The sequence below is a fragment of the Danio rerio genome, chromosome 12 (assembly GCF_052040795.2).
Source record: "Danio rerio strain M-AB ecotype USA chromosome 12, GRCz13ab, whole genome shotgun sequence".
Lineage (NCBI taxonomy): Eukaryota > Metazoa > Chordata > Actinopteri > Cypriniformes > Danionidae > Danio > Danio rerio.
In genome coordinates, this window is record NC_141032.1 from 6,232,460 (window position 1) to 6,250,450 (window position 17,991).

A 17,991-nucleotide genomic window follows, 5' to 3' on the forward strand; every position below is an offset into this window, starting at 1 on the left:
TGAACACACATATTGTTATATCGATGCTCAAACAATAAATTGTGCAGCCCTATTTTCCTTAATATTCAATATATGAAAATGCATTTGTCCTGTGAGAATCGCTCAGGTTTACTGCACTGACTTTATTATCTGGCCTTTCACAAGCTGACATACAATACATTTTACAGCATGTAAAGTACCTTATAGGGTCCATTTAAATGGCAGATTGTTAAAGTGAACACAGCTGGCTCTTCTTCACCAGCATCTGCCTGTCCAGTCTTCATGCAGCATTATAGATCCTAAATGCCACGTTTGTACCAGTGTCCCGTACGCTTATGACTGATGGACACTCACCATGACCATGTGGCCGATCTCATGTTTCAGTGACTGGACAATATTACTCTCCCAGAGGGCAAAGCGCATCGATCCAGCCCTTCAACAATAAGACAGCCTTAACTGGCGAATTTATAACAGTCTAATGAACCCGTAAGGGAACAAAAAGCAGCGATTTCAGTGATTGCTCTCAAAGCAGCGTCATCATCAGGACAAACAGCAGCGAGGAGATTCCTTTGCTCTTTGAAGAGCCTTCAAGGCTTGTAGATGGAGCTAGATTATGGGTTCTTAATTAGCAGGAAATCACAAATAAGGAAAAAGCAATTTGAGGGAAACTCCCTGCCATCCCACAACAGAGGCATAGCTGACAGTTTCAAACATACATCAGCAGCAATTATGTACAGCACATAACGTATTTGCTAACTAAAGCGAAGTGCCGAGCCATAATTGTACTGCTAATTTTGATACAATGAACTTTGAAATGTACAATGCTCTCCATTAATACTGAGCAAAGAAGGCTTTGAATAATATATTTATACTTAATAACATTTATGGGCTCTATTTTAATGATCTAGGCGCAAAGTCTAAAGCGCAGGGCGTAAAAGCATTAAGGGTCCGAATCATTCATTCATTCATTTTCTTGTCGGCTTAGTCCCTTTATTAATCCAGAGTCGCCACAGCGGAATGAACGGCCAACTCATCCAGCACATTTTTACGCAGCGGATGCCCTTCCAGCTACAACCCATCTCTGGGAAACATCCACACACTCATTCATACACACACTCATACACTAAGTACAATTTAGCCAACCCAATTCACCTGTACTGCATGTCTTTGAACAGTAGGGGAAACCGGAGCACCCGGTGGAAACCCACGCGAACACAGGAAGAACATGCAAACTCAACACAGAAACACCAACTGAGCCGAGCTGAGGTTCAAACCAGTGACCCAGCGACCTTCTTGAGGTGAGGAAGTGAGGCGACAACACTACCTACTGCGCCACTGCGTCGCCCCCGTGTCCGAATCCACTTTCGCTATTTTAAGGACATAAAAATACACTTTGCGCCCTGGTGCATGGTCTAACAGGGTTGTGCTTATTCTCTTAATGAGTTCTGGGTGTGTTTTGAGCATAACAGGCACTATACCAATCAGAGTATCATCTCTCGTTAACCATGTGGATGGATGATTACAGCCTGCTGAGCCTACAAGTAAGCACAGAAGGCCCCTACTGGCCCATATCTCTCAGCTGACAACCACTGATAACGCCCATTCAATCGATAACATTCGAATCGGCTGGAACGACTAGCAAGACTGACGCTTACCAACCTACACTGTAAAAAATGGCTTAGATTTCAACGGTAAAAAACTGTAAAAATGCTACAGTACAAATCCGTAACCTGGTTAACAGTATGTTTCCTTAATATATACGGCGAATAACCGTAAATTGACTTTCTCAGAATTCCCTGCATGGCACATCACTTTATATGCATTTGGTTGCCATAATATGGATCTTTTTAGTTGTTTCCCAATCAGTTATGTACATTAGAGATTTATGTTACATCTAATGTTGATAAATAATGTTTATTTCATGACTTTAGTTTTATGTGTGTTACCATACTGGTGTTTAGAAGCTGTGTGAATGACACTGAGCACCTTCTAAATGCTGATATGCTTTTCTGCTTGTGGGAAAAGTTGATTGTGATGAGCATTGGCTCATTTTGTAACTTCATCACCACCTTCTTCATGTGGTTGTGCTAACGTGTCTAACTGTGAAACAAAAAAAGTGTAGATGTTGATTATTCAAAATACAGACATATTACCTCTATAAATGAATAAAATACGGTAATTTACCGTAAAAATGAAAAATTACTTTACGGTTTGTACCGTGTTTTTAACGGTTAAAGTACTGGCAACCACAGCTGCCGTTTTTTTACCGTAAATTTTATGGATTTATTTTTTACAGTGTAGCCCAATGGCTGACCGTCAGCTTGGTGTGGTTTGGACAGTTTGAGTGACCAAGAAATATTAATAATCACAGCGGGAGAATTGCCAAAGGTAGTTGAGTCTTGGGGTCAGGAATTCTCCAAAATTGCAATTCAACTCCACCTTCTTTATCGCAAATAGCTTGATAAGGTTTTAAGATAAGGCCTTTGCTTCAATCTATAAACAAACTCAAGCACCTTCAGATTTTTATTTTTAATATTTGTGAATAAAAAGATCAATAAATACATTCGTTTCACAGTCTCGAGTCATATTTACCAATGGTGCTGATATTGGTGGACAGTACTGCAGCAGCAGGCCATTACTATGGGTTTTCCTTTTGAAAGCAGCCACTGAGAGGCTAATAGGTTTATCAGGAGCATAAACAGTAGGCAACAGGTTATACCAGCACAGGATATGAGGGCATGACAAAGCTCTGCCGTGGAAAACCTGGAGATATCTTGCAATATTAACTAGAAAGCACACTTCTGACAGCGGATAATATCTTACGACAACTGTAAAAGCCTAGAGAAGACAGATTATGTATTACGCAATACATTGTTTCCTGTCTTTGAATAAAAGCACAGCCTGAGGTGTATGATTCTTTGGTATTGCCAGCATTAAGAAATAAAATACAGCTTCCTTTAGAGTTTACTTGAAGCTTCGGGCATTTGTAATAACAGTAAGAAAGGTAGTGCATTGATCTGAATGCGCTTTCCTCTCCTTCGGCTACATGGTTTGAACACGCTCCTATTGTTTGGTTGTGCTAGTGTGTTAGCACCTGTCATATTTCACCAGATCTGTATTCAAATTACTCAAGTTGGAAAGTAGGCCACTGTAGAAACTGTAAACCGACATAGAAAATAAAAATATTGTTAAATATTGTTATAGTAATAGCAAGGGAGACGTTGGTCAATCAAATAAGAAACAAATGTTTCTTGTGGGAAGAAAACCCCTGCATAATAAAGATGGTAAGAATAGGTCAAAGATAAGATCCTGGTGGATGAGCACTGATCTTTCAGTTGCGTGTGTTTATTTTATGTCGAGTGGTAAATGCGAAAGATGTCAATCTGAGGGCCATTCATTGTCCCCACCTATAACTGAGATCCAGTTACTATTGTTTGGGCTTGTTTCAAATGAGAACACCTGCTTTTGTGATCTACTATAGTTGATTAATGTCTGGTGAAGCTACAAACCAATGTGAAATATACTTTCTATATTTGAGGCCTTTTCACATTTTAACATTTAATTTGTGCATATATTAGGCTTATGATTGTTATCTTTTAGCTAAAAAACAATAATGCCTTATTAAAATTTGCACACATATGATGTCAAGTAGGCATGGGACGATAACCGCTTTCAAGGTATACCCCGGATTGGAAAAGTCAAGGTTTTAAAACTGCCAAAATGCTCTGCTAAACTGTTCCTAAGGTTTGTGTAAGAATTTTTTTTTTTTTACATTTTTTAAAAGTTTTTTAGGACAACAGTATTTCTAGCAGAAAAGATATTCAAACATGCCATTTTAAATTGTGAAGAAATGTTGGTGCCAGTGGTATAGTTGTTAGTGTGTCGACACATGCACTCTGGTGCTCACGGCGACCCGAGTTTGATTTCCACTTCGCCGATCCTTCCCCTCTCTCTGCTTCCCATACTTTCCTGTCAATACTTTCTACTGTCCTTTCCATTAAAGGTGAAAATTGTCCCAAAGAGAAATTCAGTGTTTTTCACCGTTAATCACAATACAGCAAAACCGTGTTCAGGGCTCAACAATAAGGACTGCCCGATGGCCCGGGGCCAGTGTGGGAGACGCTTAGGACAGTAGACGGGACCATTACTGGCCCGATTGGGGCCACCTTTTTTAAATAATTTCGAACTCAAATAAAGTAACTTCACATTTTCCATACAGCTATTTTTGTTTTGTTAACATAATTTTGCTCATTATACATATATTATACATTTAAAAAATATTATTTAAATAATATTAACATTTTAACAATTATAAACATTATTTTTGACACATTATTTAATATATGTGGCAAAAAATAGCTATTAAATTTTATTAGTTTTTTTTTAAGGGGCCAGTGAAAATTTTGGCAGGGCAAATAAAAATCTGAACCATTGGCCTGAACGGACCAGTAGAAAAAATCCTTAGCGTTGAACCCTGCGTGTCGTTTTTATCCAAGGTTATCATACCTGTAGAATCTTAGGTTGTGTTCCCATCGGTGGTTCAGTTCATTTGGTCCAGACCAAGGGCAACAAATGATACATTGTAGCATTTTCTGCAATTCTTTGAGTCCTTTTCACACCACACTGATTGCTTTGGTCCGAACCAGTTGACTACAGCCATGTGACAAAACCCCATATCACTCATTGGCCAAATGTTGTGAAACGTAATTCCTAAACTGCTTAATGTTAAAATCCACGTGCGGGAAAATGCCAGTGGTACTCATGCAAGTAAACAAACCGGCAGACACAACATGAAGAAGAGGAAAACAATGTTTTAAGGCATAGCAAACGGCGAAGGCACATCGCGAGTCACTTCAGGAGGAGGTGTGAATTCGTTTAGCTAAACTGCGACTTCTGGAAATATTACCAACGAACCATCAGGTAAAGTTTTCCCCTCTCTTTCTCTCTCTCTCTCTCTGTTGGTAAACGCTGTCAACAAACATTTTTCCTCCACATTCAATAATGCACAGCGCATTGGCCTACGGCAGCTGGATTAATCCAAATCGGCGCAGTACTTTTTGCGGTTGGGTCTGTTTTAGTTCGGATCATGTTCTCACCACAAACAAACCGCTTCAGGGTTCGTTTGAAAGCATACCAAGTCCACCTCTTCAAGGAGGTCTCGGTACACTTTTTTGGTGCGCACTTGAGTACGATTGCTACTTTCACACCTGCTCAAATGAACCGCACCAAGAGAAAAAAACGAACTCTAGTGCGATTCAACTGAACAAAATAAGGCAGGTGTAAAAGCACCCTTATACCAGCTCATGCCTAATCTTAAGTATTGTAAAATCGTGTCCTTTAGTTTGCGGGTGGGCACTGAGGTCCAACAAAGTAAAACATACTTTTTTTTTAAGTAAAACATGTTTCTTTTGTCAGAGAGATCGCCAATTATATCTATAGATTTACTACAAACACCAAGATTTAACTATACTTTACTATGGTTTAACTAATTATGTAATATTTGTAAAGAAACAATGGTTGCTTTACATAGAGTACATTTATTATACCACATAGACATAGTAATATAAGCAGGCCTATTGTTACATTAATTTTAGTATAGTAGATATTACTTACCACAGCATGGAGAAACGGTTTTACCATAATTTCCAGAAAACCAAAAATAAAGTAGGCCTATCAAGTCCCTTCAATATGGATTTTTTTTCCTGTCACAGGTAGGCAATAAAGCAAGAACTACAAAAATAGTAATTCATAAAACCAATACTGTATAGATAATTAAATAATCACAAATTAAAAAGTGCGCTTCGAAGGTTAGATCCGAGTAGTTTCAATAAACCAATTCACTCAACCGATGCTAAGAACTGTAACTTGGCCGTGCTAGAATGAACGGCGTGTTTATTTGCTGGAAGAAATGAGCAATTGATTTTATATTAATGTATATTTATTTATATTATTCGTGCTAATATTTAGTAATAAAACATTCAAAAGATTGTATTGTTGTTAGCTTTACTGTTGAATCGTATTTAACGACTAGTCAACAAGTCAGTTCGAACGAATCATTTAACAGAATCGACTCAAATGAATGATTCGAGAATCAGACATCAATGTAGCGCTGCAGGTGCGAAAGAAAGATTATGTTTAAGTGGCATAAAGATACCCAAAACTAGAAATCAACTCATGAAATGAATTCATCGATGGAACACAAATAGCTACTGGTTTGTGATATGTGTCCTCGTTTGTAGATTCCTTGTTCTTACGTGTATTGAGCGCAAAGGACAGAAAAGAGCAAAAACAAACAACTTTCGACATTATGAGATATATTCTCCATGACAACAGAGGCTACTTACAAGTTCTTCTTCGCCTTTTCGGTCTGTTTGTGCAGTGCCACTGAGAATCCAAATAGACTGCCCTTGGTTTTTCCTTCTTTGATAACCGGGAACTGCACGTCAATGTTAAATCCGGTGTTCGTTTGAATCGCGCAAATTACGAAGACGCACAAGTGCAGAGACTTTCCGGCCATATTTAATATTCCAATCTCTCTCTGCCACTAGCACAACCAATGCCACTGAGGTTGAATTTGTCAAGCAGAAGCCATAGGAGTCTTCTTTCACTCTTAGCTGTAAGGTGTTTCTTGCTGTTCTGTGTTCCCGCCTCCACACCTCACGGCGAATTCCGACCTGCCGCCGCGGTCCGCCTTTCCACACCAGTCCTGCTCCACAAATAGAGCACTAGATAGACTACACAAGTCTGATAAGGAGAATTAGAGCCCTTAAAATGCTCTCTCTCTCTCTCTCTCTCTCTCTCTCTCTCTCACACACACACACACACACACACACGCCTTCACTTGTTGCTGTGCTACACATAAGATTTCTTTTTTTCAAGAGTTTGTTATTCAAATTTTAACAAAGTGAGTGAATTTCTGGAAAACATAACATGCCCAGGTCAAATTTCACAACATTAAGTTTATTCATATTTTTTTAAAGCCTATTTTTGGTTGAATGTTGAAATGATCCCTGAAAAGTTCTATAAGGAACCCAAAACGGTTCCCCTATGGCATCAGCAGCATTATTTCGGAGGCATCGTTTAAAGAGCACGCTCCAGAATATATGTTTGAGTCAAAGATTATCACTAAATATGTTTCAAAACCACATTTAAAAGCAATGAGTAAATTTATGAGGCTTTCTTTGTTAAACATCACAGACAAAAATGATACACAGACTTGTAAATCGGCTTTGTTAACAATTTCCTGTGGAGTAACAGACTGGCAGCAGTTCGCCAGTAACTTACTGAAATCAATCACAGTAAAAATATAATTTATATATATATTATATATGTTTATTAGCTGTATATTTACAGAACGTTATGTATGTTTTTATACAAATTTACAGTAGTACAGTAAAACTTAGTAATATAATATGACAGTTTAACAATAAAATCAGAACACAGTCACTGATGTGTGATGCATACATGCTTTATTCAAATATTACTATTGTAATGTTTAAAAGGCTTTTCTTTTGTATTTTAACACATTACATTATTAATATACTAATAATAAAGTCATACTTAAAGCATCTAACTCAAACAGAACCTTAAAGGGATAATTCACCCAAAAATGAAACACTAACCTCAATACTAACCTAAACATTAACATAGTAACCCTTTTACTAAACATTAACTTATTACTAACACTTCATAAACGAATAGTACTTATTCATGCAATTACATTATAATAATATATTTTAACCATTATTATATTTATATATTTTTTCACGCTTTTTCATTCATCGCAACGCACAACTTAGAAAAATGCACACCTGAAAGCAAGACTCCAGGACAATAGTAAAGTAATAAGATTGTACATACAGTATAGACTCACATGAGACCAATTCATTAAATAGCCTATCAGATGCTCATGTAAATCCGGACTCCCATCAGACAAGAGTCCTGATAGTAGCAATACTCAAAACAGATCACCAGCCACTGACCCCGGGTCATCATAGTATGAATCAATCTGAAAACATGAATCAGCAATCCCACACGGGCTCTTTATAACATCATACAGAACATCATCTAACATTCATCCTAGTTCTTGTATTCATTTTGTCTGCTTGTGTGCTTAGGACAAGTTTCAGAAGTGTCGGGGAACCTTCGCGCCACCACCCTCCGCCTCCGATCTGCCTTGTCATGCCTTGAGATTCTCCTCCCTTTTTCCTGAGGAGGTGGGGGATGGAGGTGTGGATGGTTTTTGGGGAGGGGGAATTCACCCTCTGAACTGAAATAATAGCTTTGTAGATAGCAGATCACAGGAAAATGACAGACTGCCTCCGCTTCTGTAACAGGGAGGAAGACTCCAGCTCATGGGAAAATACACAAGCAGATATGGCTCTCTGAGCAGATTTGAATCTATTAAAAATGCTGGGAACTATTTTTATTATTAGCTGCTAAATTTATATTCCTTGTAGATGGGCTTATTGGAGCTTTCCGGAATTTCTTTAAGCCTTAAACTTCGTTGCCCGTGAAGGTCATTAGACTGTTGTAGATTTATCCATTTAGGGCAATATAGTACAAACACTGAAATATTTTGAGCAAAAATGGAAATGGCTGGGTGCTTTGAAATGCTCTTCACTCTTAAACATGAAAGTTATTAGCATTATGATTCCAAAAAAGGACCATTAATATTCAAATAAACTTTTTATTTCATAAAAGTTTCCTTAACTTAGACCAGGGGTCTCAAACTCAATTTACCTGGGGGCCGCAGGAGGCAAAGTCTGGGTGAGGCTGGGCCGCATAAGGGATTTCACAAAAAAAAAGTCCTCAAATGTCATTATTAACAGTTTTAATTATTTCTTCTGAACATGAAGTGTCCTGAACATTAATAGAACATTGAGTGAAGATTATGAACAGTTCTTCTGAACATGGCATCTTTTGCCTACTTCTTGCTGCCAGAGACTTGACAGCGCTTCTTCTCACAAATCTGAACCACATTTGGCTTTAGAGCGGAAGCAGTTGAGACCCTCAGTATGGCTTGAAGATGATCATCATTAAGTCTAGACCTGTACTTTGACTTATTGAAGTCCTAGGGAAAAAAGTGGGGGAACTCACTCAAAACTTCCATTCCCTCACCTAAAAAAAAGGCGTATATATGTATAAATAAAACACCCCCACCCCACTCCAGTCACATCAGTCTGTACCAGTCTGTATCTACCTATAATATCAACAGGGCAGGCACGTGCACACATAGGGCTCAACCTGTGCAGAGCACATGCCCTTTTTAGTCTTGCATAAAAAGTGCCCTTCCAAAATGATCAAAAGTGCCCCCGCGACGCGACACACCCTCGGTCCCGCCCTTCAGTAGGCGCGCAATAACACCGCTCTTGAGTATGCGCGCGACAACACAGCTGATCAGAACGCGCGCGACAACGCGCATTGATTGACAAGCGTGCTGTGTACGGATAGAATCAGCGGAGCGGGGAGCACTCTCTCTCCCCGCTCCCCTGATTCTGTCAGAGTACAGCGGTCGGCGCGGGCCACAAAATATTGCCGCGAGTTTGAGACCCCTGGCTTAGACTATTAAAATGTTCTAGTTGTGTCTAAATGGACTGATCCCTGAAACGTTCTGTAAGATATCCAAAACAGTTCCCCTATGGCATCACAACAAAAACTATGTTTTGAGAGCATAATTTTAAAGAATGTGCTCTAAAATATATGTTTAAGTCAAAGGGCTCTATTTTGACGATCCAGGTCCAAAGTCTAAAGCACAGGGTGCAAAAGCATTAAGGCCGTATCCGAATCCACTTTTGCTATTTTAAGGATGGAAAAATCCACTTTGCGCCGTGGTGCATGGTCTAACAGGGTTGAGCTTGTTCTCTTAATGAGTTATGGGTGTGTTCTGAGAATAAACCAATCAGAGTCTCATCTCCCATTCCCTTTAAGAGCCAGTTGCGTCGTGCCATGGCACATTTGTATTTACATGTCGGACTTTGTAAGTGGAAAAACTAAGTGCTTCACTAGTGAGAAAACAGTTAAACAGAGCATCTGCAGCGCGAGAATGAGAGCTGAGCCTCCTCATTCCTTACTTTCACTTTCACTCTCGTGGATAAGGAAAGGTGTTGTACGCACAGACATCCGTTAGCCTACATAATTAATTTCGTTTTTTTAAGTGCAAATATTTCTTTCAAAACTATTTCTAAATTCAGTTCTAATTTCCAGCAAACGAATAAATGAACAATAATAACGAAGTGGGAGTTATATCCAAATACACATGCTGTGCCCCATTTGGTCTAAAACCTGACAGGTGAGTAAATCTAAGCTTGTTATTAATAAAACAAATACAAATATGCATATAATAAATAATACTGCTAATTATAAGAACATTATACAAAAGCAAATTGTCACGAATAAACTGAAAAGTCCCCCCGAGATGAAGAAGGCATGGAGGTAGTGGTTTTTATATTTATGTAGGCTAAAAAAATAATAATTTTTGTAATACTTTAATCCTTTAATTATTTTTCATATCAGCTGAAACTAGCAAACAACAATCAAACAATAATCGTCTGTATGATAGGGCCCAAAGATTATCATATCAATCATGTTTCAAAAGCACATTTAAAAGCTTAAGGCTTGCTTTGTAAAACATCACAGACAAAAAATGTTCTGTACTGTTATCAATTTCCTGTAGAATCTACAATAAAATATTGTCAGCAGTTCTCCAGTCACTTTAAATCCATCACAGCATATTAACATTTTGCTATATATCTATTTAAAAAACTTTATGTATATATTTACTGTAAAATATATAGTAATTTTTTACAATACAACTTTACAATACAGTAACATACTGAACACATACTCCTACAGTAAAATACAGTTCACATTACAGTTAAATACTGTGTAATTTACAAAAATCTATAAAAAATGTATTAAAAAAAGGTTTAGAGGACTTATAGGCTTATATGAATTTTAACTGTTGGTTGATAAAAAAAAAATGTTTTACATTACAAGCTAGTGAAAAAACATCTACAAATAAGCTTGCACGAATTTATACCCTAAAAGCTGAATTATACTTATGTGATAACCTCTAGTAGGAGCAGAAGGCCCCTACTGGCCCATATCTATCAGCTGATATCGCTCATTCAATCTAGTAATAACATTCGCATCAGCTGAAATCTAGATACAAATTGCCATACATGCTGTGTTAAATAAATCCTGTTAACTAGCCCAGAGCCACATCAGATTTAATGAGATAATCAGCCCAAAACACGTATACAAAAGAAGATATTTTCACATCGACACATCGACTTAAAAAATTGAAAAAAAAAAATACTTTGGAGCTCACTGGCATCTTCTTTTGGGTTTAATAGAAGTAAGAAACTCAAAAAGGAAACTCAAATTTTGATTTTGGTCTTTAAGAGATACCATTAAACAACGCCCTTGGCACTACTTCATCATCATTGCAGCAACTTTTGTCCATCAAGCACCACTCAATCTTTCCTACAAAAAAAATAATAGTAATAATAATAATAAAAACTTAATCAAAATCTTCATATAATGACACTTTTCCTCCCAAATGAATTTCCCACACACTGCATCTTCCAGTATCTGTGTCAGTAAAGCAAACAGGCTCGTAAAAAATGGTCTCAATACACCGCCTCCGGCTCCTCATCGCACCTGAAGCAACCACATATATATAAATTTCTCAGTCTATTCAGCCTGACAGATGATATAACCTGAGCTCTGTAAATCTAGAAGGGATCTGTCCTCTCTATGGACACAGATATTACTCTTGTCCATGACAAGGACATTTTTACATATGCATGAAGGGAGCGCTGAGCTGGATCATGACTGTGAATATTACACAGCAAATTATGACACAAATGAACTTGCAAATTGATTGTAAGTAAAAAAGTGGGATATATCAAAAGTAAAAGTTCTATATGTCTCTCTCTTGGCATTATTCAGTGTACATTAACAGCACTGTAACAATGGACAAGTCATTTGTATGTGTGTCCCAGGCCGAGACCTGGAGTAAACCAACACCAGTCTGGCTGCTCACAGAAACAAAGACCCCTCGAGCCCGGGGGTTCACCAGAGAGAACTCGCTCCAACCATGCTACATACTTATATGGAATGAGTAATATACACTATAGCCCTATTATTTCTCACTGAAAGGCGCATGAAACTCTAAACTACACCTTCTGAGATTTAAGCCGAGGTGTCTGTGTTGCCTAGAACTGTTTCCATCCATTGATTTGTATATAAAAACGGACTATTTTCATTTTAACAAGTTCTATGTGGTGTCGATAACAAGTTGCGATGTGTCAAATGACCACAATAGAGTGCGATGTTCATGTTAAAAGTTAAAAACACCATTAACACTGTCACAGGTCCTGGCGGATAAATACAATTTTTACTGCTAAGTCAGAAATCAACAAACGGTATTAAAATTCACACATCTTATTGAATACCCATTTCAAGAGTTCGCCCGCACATAATAGACAAAAGTTTTAGGCATATTTGGAATGCTGTCCTGGGAGAGGGCTTTGAGATCAGAGGCACACCATAGCTCATGGTATTCCCCTCATCAAGAGAGAGAGTGAGTGAGTGGGGTCCGAGCGCAGTGTCAAGCTCGGCCTCAGAATGCTCCCCAGCATGGATTAAGGTGCGGCGACAGTGTGGTGGTGGGATGCTGAGAATCAAATAATAATAATAATAATAATAATTCCCTTTTCTGGCCACTCAAAGTGCTTTACAAATATGGGGGAATCCCCTCATCCACCACCAGTGTGCAGCATCCACCTGGATGACACGACGGCAGCCATTTTGGCACACCACACACCTGCTGATTGGTGGAGAGGAGACAAAATGATGAAGTAAAATTTTAATATGGGGAGGGTTAGGAGGCCATGATGGACAGAGGCCAGTGGGCAAATTTGGCCAGGATGCCGGGGTTAAACTACTCTTTTTCGAAGGACATCCTGGGATTTTTAACGACCACAGAGAGTCGGGACCTCGGTTTAACGTCTCATCCGAAAGACGGCGCTCACTGAGCAGTATAGAGTCCCCGTTACTATACTGGGGCATTAGGACTCACACAGACAGCAGGTTGGGCGCCCCCTGCTGGCCTCACTAACACCACTTCCGGCAGCAACCTAGCTTTCCCATGTGGTCTCCCATCCAGGTACTGCTTGGGTGCAGCCTTGCTTAGCTTCAGTGGGTGACCATGTGAGAGTTGCAGAGAGCTAGCTGCCGACCAGATGCGCCGCTCGGAGCCGCGACATGGCACACCAGACACGCACATTCGGATGTTATTTAAAATAAAACTATTCAGATGGAGCTCTGTGGCAGAATAGAAACATTAAGTGTCCCGAATGGTGGCTGGGCGCCGCGAACAGTCGCTGACTTGAAGCGCCGTTTTGTGTACCCTGATAGAAACCTATGTTTAGAATTCTAAAATGCATGGCGCTTCTGGTGTGCAACCTGCAGGCAAGTTCGTTATTTTATTTCCAATGGAGAGACGTGCTCACACTTTCCAGCTGCACCTATTTAGGATCACAGGGAGCTTCTGTGACCGCGAGAAATGCAAACGGCTGAAGTTTAAGGTAGATGCAATAAAAAGTACACATGTTTGCAAACCTACCTTAAGTTACAAACAATAATTCTGTTTAGAGCTTATGTGGTGAATGTTGATCTTGTGTTGAGCCCAGTGAGCCTTGCATCTAAAAATAGAGCAAGAGTGTTCTTTTAGTGATATCGCTTTGACTCACATGCTGAAAATGGCGGATGTGAAACAACAAACTGAGGATATGGTAATGCAGGCCTGTCAATCAATATTGGTGAGCTGGGGGACCGCACTCCTTCGTCCAGTTGCGGTTGATTTAAAAACTGATCCAATTGGTCCACCGTTTTTATGTTGTTAAATTAAAAAAATAAATGACTGGGTGTTTATATCACCCCAATATGACGGTCTATACACTATACCTACACACATGTCTGTCCACACAGCTTGAAAAGTAGATTTTACACCATAGGTGCCCTTTAAAACAAATACCTGCATTTCAATATTTTATATTATTTCAGTTCATGCTAAATCTTGTAATCATTGTTTATGTTTTTAGTTTCAGTTCTTAATAACCCTGGACAAGTTACAACCACTTTTTAATTTGTGGAAAAAAATGTGTATGATTAGCTTGGGCTTGAGCTTTTAGCTGTTTGGTTTTCTTTTGAAACAATACAGAGGTTAATGTTGATTTCTCAAACAACTACCAAGGAAACAGTGGTTAACCCACATAAATGCATGTGCAAAAGCCTTTTGTCAGAAATATCCTTTCTTTCTTTCTTTCTTTCTTTCTTTCTTTTTTTGTCTTTATTGAATGTACATTTATCCTCAAATAGTGGCCATTTCACAGCAACCATGTTGATATTCTCTTTGATATTCTCAAGTCACAAAAAAACAAACAAAACAAAAACAACATGGAAACTCGACACTATATGGTCATGGTTGGTACTTTTACAAGCACTAGTACAGTGCAGTTTCTCTGATGCAGCACAGTGACGCTGTAAAGGTCAGTGCAGAGCTGGAAAACTTGGCAGGGCTTTAAAAAGAGTGTGTCGTCCTGCTCTGACACACATTTGAGGAGCACAGCACACAACAACCAGAGTCTCCATGACCACAGCAGGCCTCCTCATCTAGGTGTGGACAGGAGAGCAAGAGAGAAAAAACACTGCAGACCACGAGAATCTGTAGACGAATTGACTAAGTTCCCTTCAGTTCAGTTTGCTTAGTCTTAAAGAGCCCATATTATACATGAAATAGGGCCATATCTTGGTTGTAAGGGTCTCCAACAACAGTTTATTATGCATGCAAGGTCAAAAAACACTTTCGTGGTCTTATAATCTGCATTTATTTTTACCTAATTATCCCAGCGACTCCTGTATGAATCGTCCAGTGATTCATTTGTTCCCAAACCCCTCCTTAGCGCGAAGCTAATCTGCGCTGATTGGACCAATGACAGTCTGTTGCGATTGGTCGACTGCCTTCAGTCAGAGAGTGAAATGCACAACAGCTAATCAGCAATATAAAAGTAATCACAGTTCATATACGCTCGATAGTGTAGGCGTGGATTTTAGCTGCCAGTGGGTCAATGTAAATACAGACTATGAACTTGAAAATACAGACGACTGACTATTTTATTGAGCAAAAACTCCAAAAACAGTTGAGGAGATCTCCTAGCTTCTCACTCTGCTTTTTTACAGACACAAACACATATTGCACACACACACACGCACTTAACCCTGCCCCGGACGACAACGCGCGCGCGCGCACACACACACACACACACACACACACACACACACACATACACACAAACACACACACCTCCGGACGACAGCGCGCGCACACGAACACACAGACACAAACTACTCCTCTTCCACGGAGCTCCGTTAACAAAGCAGCACGCGTCGCGTTTTTAACGTGACTTTGCACGCGATAAGAGAATATAGCCAGTTAACCTGATACAGTACACGCGGTTACAAGTAACAAATCACAACTTAATACATTTGCAAGCTAGAGTCAACGAGGCAACTTTAATCGCACGTACTTACACTTGAGAAATGGAGGAAGAAAAATCCATCCTGACGTCCAGCATTAAGTTACTCTTTACTGATCCTTCCTTTAACAAACGCTGATGAAGTATTCTTTGTAGCATGTAGTTTCCAGAAGTTTCCAGTAGTTTCCAACTGCTTGGCTATAATGCTGAGGTTTCATCTTTAGGTAGAGACTCAATATATCCATCTGCAGTGTGACTTCAATCGACCGGCGTGTTTGTGTTTGTGGGTGTGTGTGTGTGTGTGTCGACTGTCGACTGTCGACTCTTTTATAGATGAATCAACAGTTTTAAACACTGTACACTAACAGATTTAAGCCTTAGCTGAATACTTCACTTCACTTAGAGCTGTGTTACACACTACATGGAGGGGAATTTTCAAAAACCCATAATATGGGCTCTTTAATTTTTATCAAGTACAACTCTACAACCATCTCCTAACTGCATGTGGTGCAATAAGATCCAGCGGCAGTGGTGGATTTAGGCATATGGGTGATCGCCAAGATTCTGACAGAATTCAGTCAAGTTTGGTGAAGGAAAAATCATGGTTTGGTGTTACATTCAGTATGGGGGCGTGCAAGAGATCTGCAGAGAGTATGGCAACATCAACTGCATGAGCTATCAGGACTTTTTGTGCTGCCCATTACATTACAAACCACAGGAGAGGGCAAATTCTCCAGCAGGATAGCGCTCCTTCTCATACTTCAGCCTCCACATCATTGTTCCTGAAATCAAAGAAGGTGAAGGTGCTCCAGGATTGGCCAACCCAGTGACCTGATATGAACATTATTAAGCATGTCTGGGGTAAGATGTAGGAGGAGGCATTGAAGATGAATCCAAATAATCTTGATGAGAAGAACGCTTTCTTTGCCATTCCAGGTGACTTTATGAATACGTTATCTGAGTCATTGCAGAGATGTGTGGATGCAGTCCCCCAAGCTCATGGGAGTCAGACACAATATCAATTCTTTTTCCACTGCACCATGCCTTTATATTCTATACTGTTAAGTGACAAGACTTTTGCCTAAGCAAAGTCAGACCTTACTGTCCTGATTAAATGATTCAAAATCAAGGCATGATCATATTTTATTTTAGTAAAATTAATAAGCGTAATCTAAAGGCCTTTGCCTTTTTATATAAGCCACCTCTGATACCAAATTATCAACTAGAAGTCAATTTTTTTCATCCGGTAATGTACACAAAACACATTTACTGTAGCAGCCATTGTGTTTCATCCTGTTTTACATGGTCAAACTGTTTTTTTTTTACAACAAATGCAATGTTGTTGAGCCACTAAACAAGTTTTTAAAGATTATTATTAAAAATCTGTTTTCTTATGGAGAAAATAATTACAGCATTTACTTCAAGAACCCAAACTTTACACTGTAATGTGGTCATGTTAAACGACATGTCACAACCTGCAATGCAATGTAGATTTAAAACACAGATAACAGCTCGACAAGCTCGAAATGAATTAGTTTCCTCATTCAAATGCAAATCTTTAAGGGGAAGGTCATTTAAACTAATTATGCAATGTGATGCAAGGGTCGCAGTAGTCAATTGATTGGTATTTGTCCCATATTAAAGAGCCTCAAAAGCATGCACTGAAAGTATTGTGTGTGTATTATCAGTATACCTGCTTATGATTATCATGATAGATTTAACTTGTGCAACTCAGTTGTGATTTTTTGAAAAATGCAACGCATGTCAAAAGTCTGTGATCTGTAAATTTCCTTATACTTGTATTTAATTGACAAAAGTACAAAGAAAAGATTTCCAGCATCGATAATAACCAACCCAGGCTCATTCTGAAAACATACCCCATATACATTTCTGGAGAGCGTCCCAGGAGCTATGTTGTTTTTGCAGTAACTGCTGTGTATGCTTTTTGAGATCTCAAATTTCTCTCACGAATGCCATTCGTGCCTGCGTACATCCACCAGAAGCCACTGTCGACTGACTGACCGACTGGCCCACCCTCCTCCTTTTCTAAACCCAACCGATAGTGTTTTCAAAATCACAGATTGACTAGTGTCAACCAATTCCCTAAACCCAACCGGCAGTGTTTTCAAAAGCAATCCAGAAAAAAGAAAAGACCTGATTTTTACCACGTTTTTAGATTTTGCCACGTTCTCACCCTGTTATTTACTTGTTTGTTTTATTGTGTTTGTCTGACCTGCATTCTGGAACCATTCTGGAACCATTCTTCACCGGACTCGAACCCCGTCGTCACGGTCAACTCCACTCTACATCTGCTCCAAGTCCGCCGACATACATGGCGAGCCACTGGACAAACAGCGGAAAAGCCGTCCACATGGACGTAAGCTGTCAACTGGTAAGTGTGAAAAGGAACGGCGTCATACCGCCCTGTATCGTTCGTTTTAAAAATGAAATGCAGCAATAAATTTGT

At 39.2% G+C, this 17,991-nt stretch overlaps 1 protein-coding gene across 4 annotated transcripts in view; it reads right to left on the reverse strand.

Moving 5' to 3' along the window:
- Positions 1–6,719, reverse strand: part of itga3b (integrin, alpha 3b) — a 78,984-nt gene extending 72,265 nt beyond the window's left edge. For 3 of the 4 annotated variants that reach the window (XR_015503234.1, XM_087274526.1, XM_087274527.1), the window contains exon 1: positions 6,324–6,719. Coding sequence is in view for 3 of the 4 variants with exons in the window: in XM_087274526.1 (XP_087130652.1) it covers positions 6,324–6,496 (173 nt within the window). In the remaining variant the exon portion in view is untranslated. 4 annotated transcript variants of the gene reach the window in all.
- Between the last annotated feature and the right edge of the window lie 11,272 nt (positions 6,720–17,991).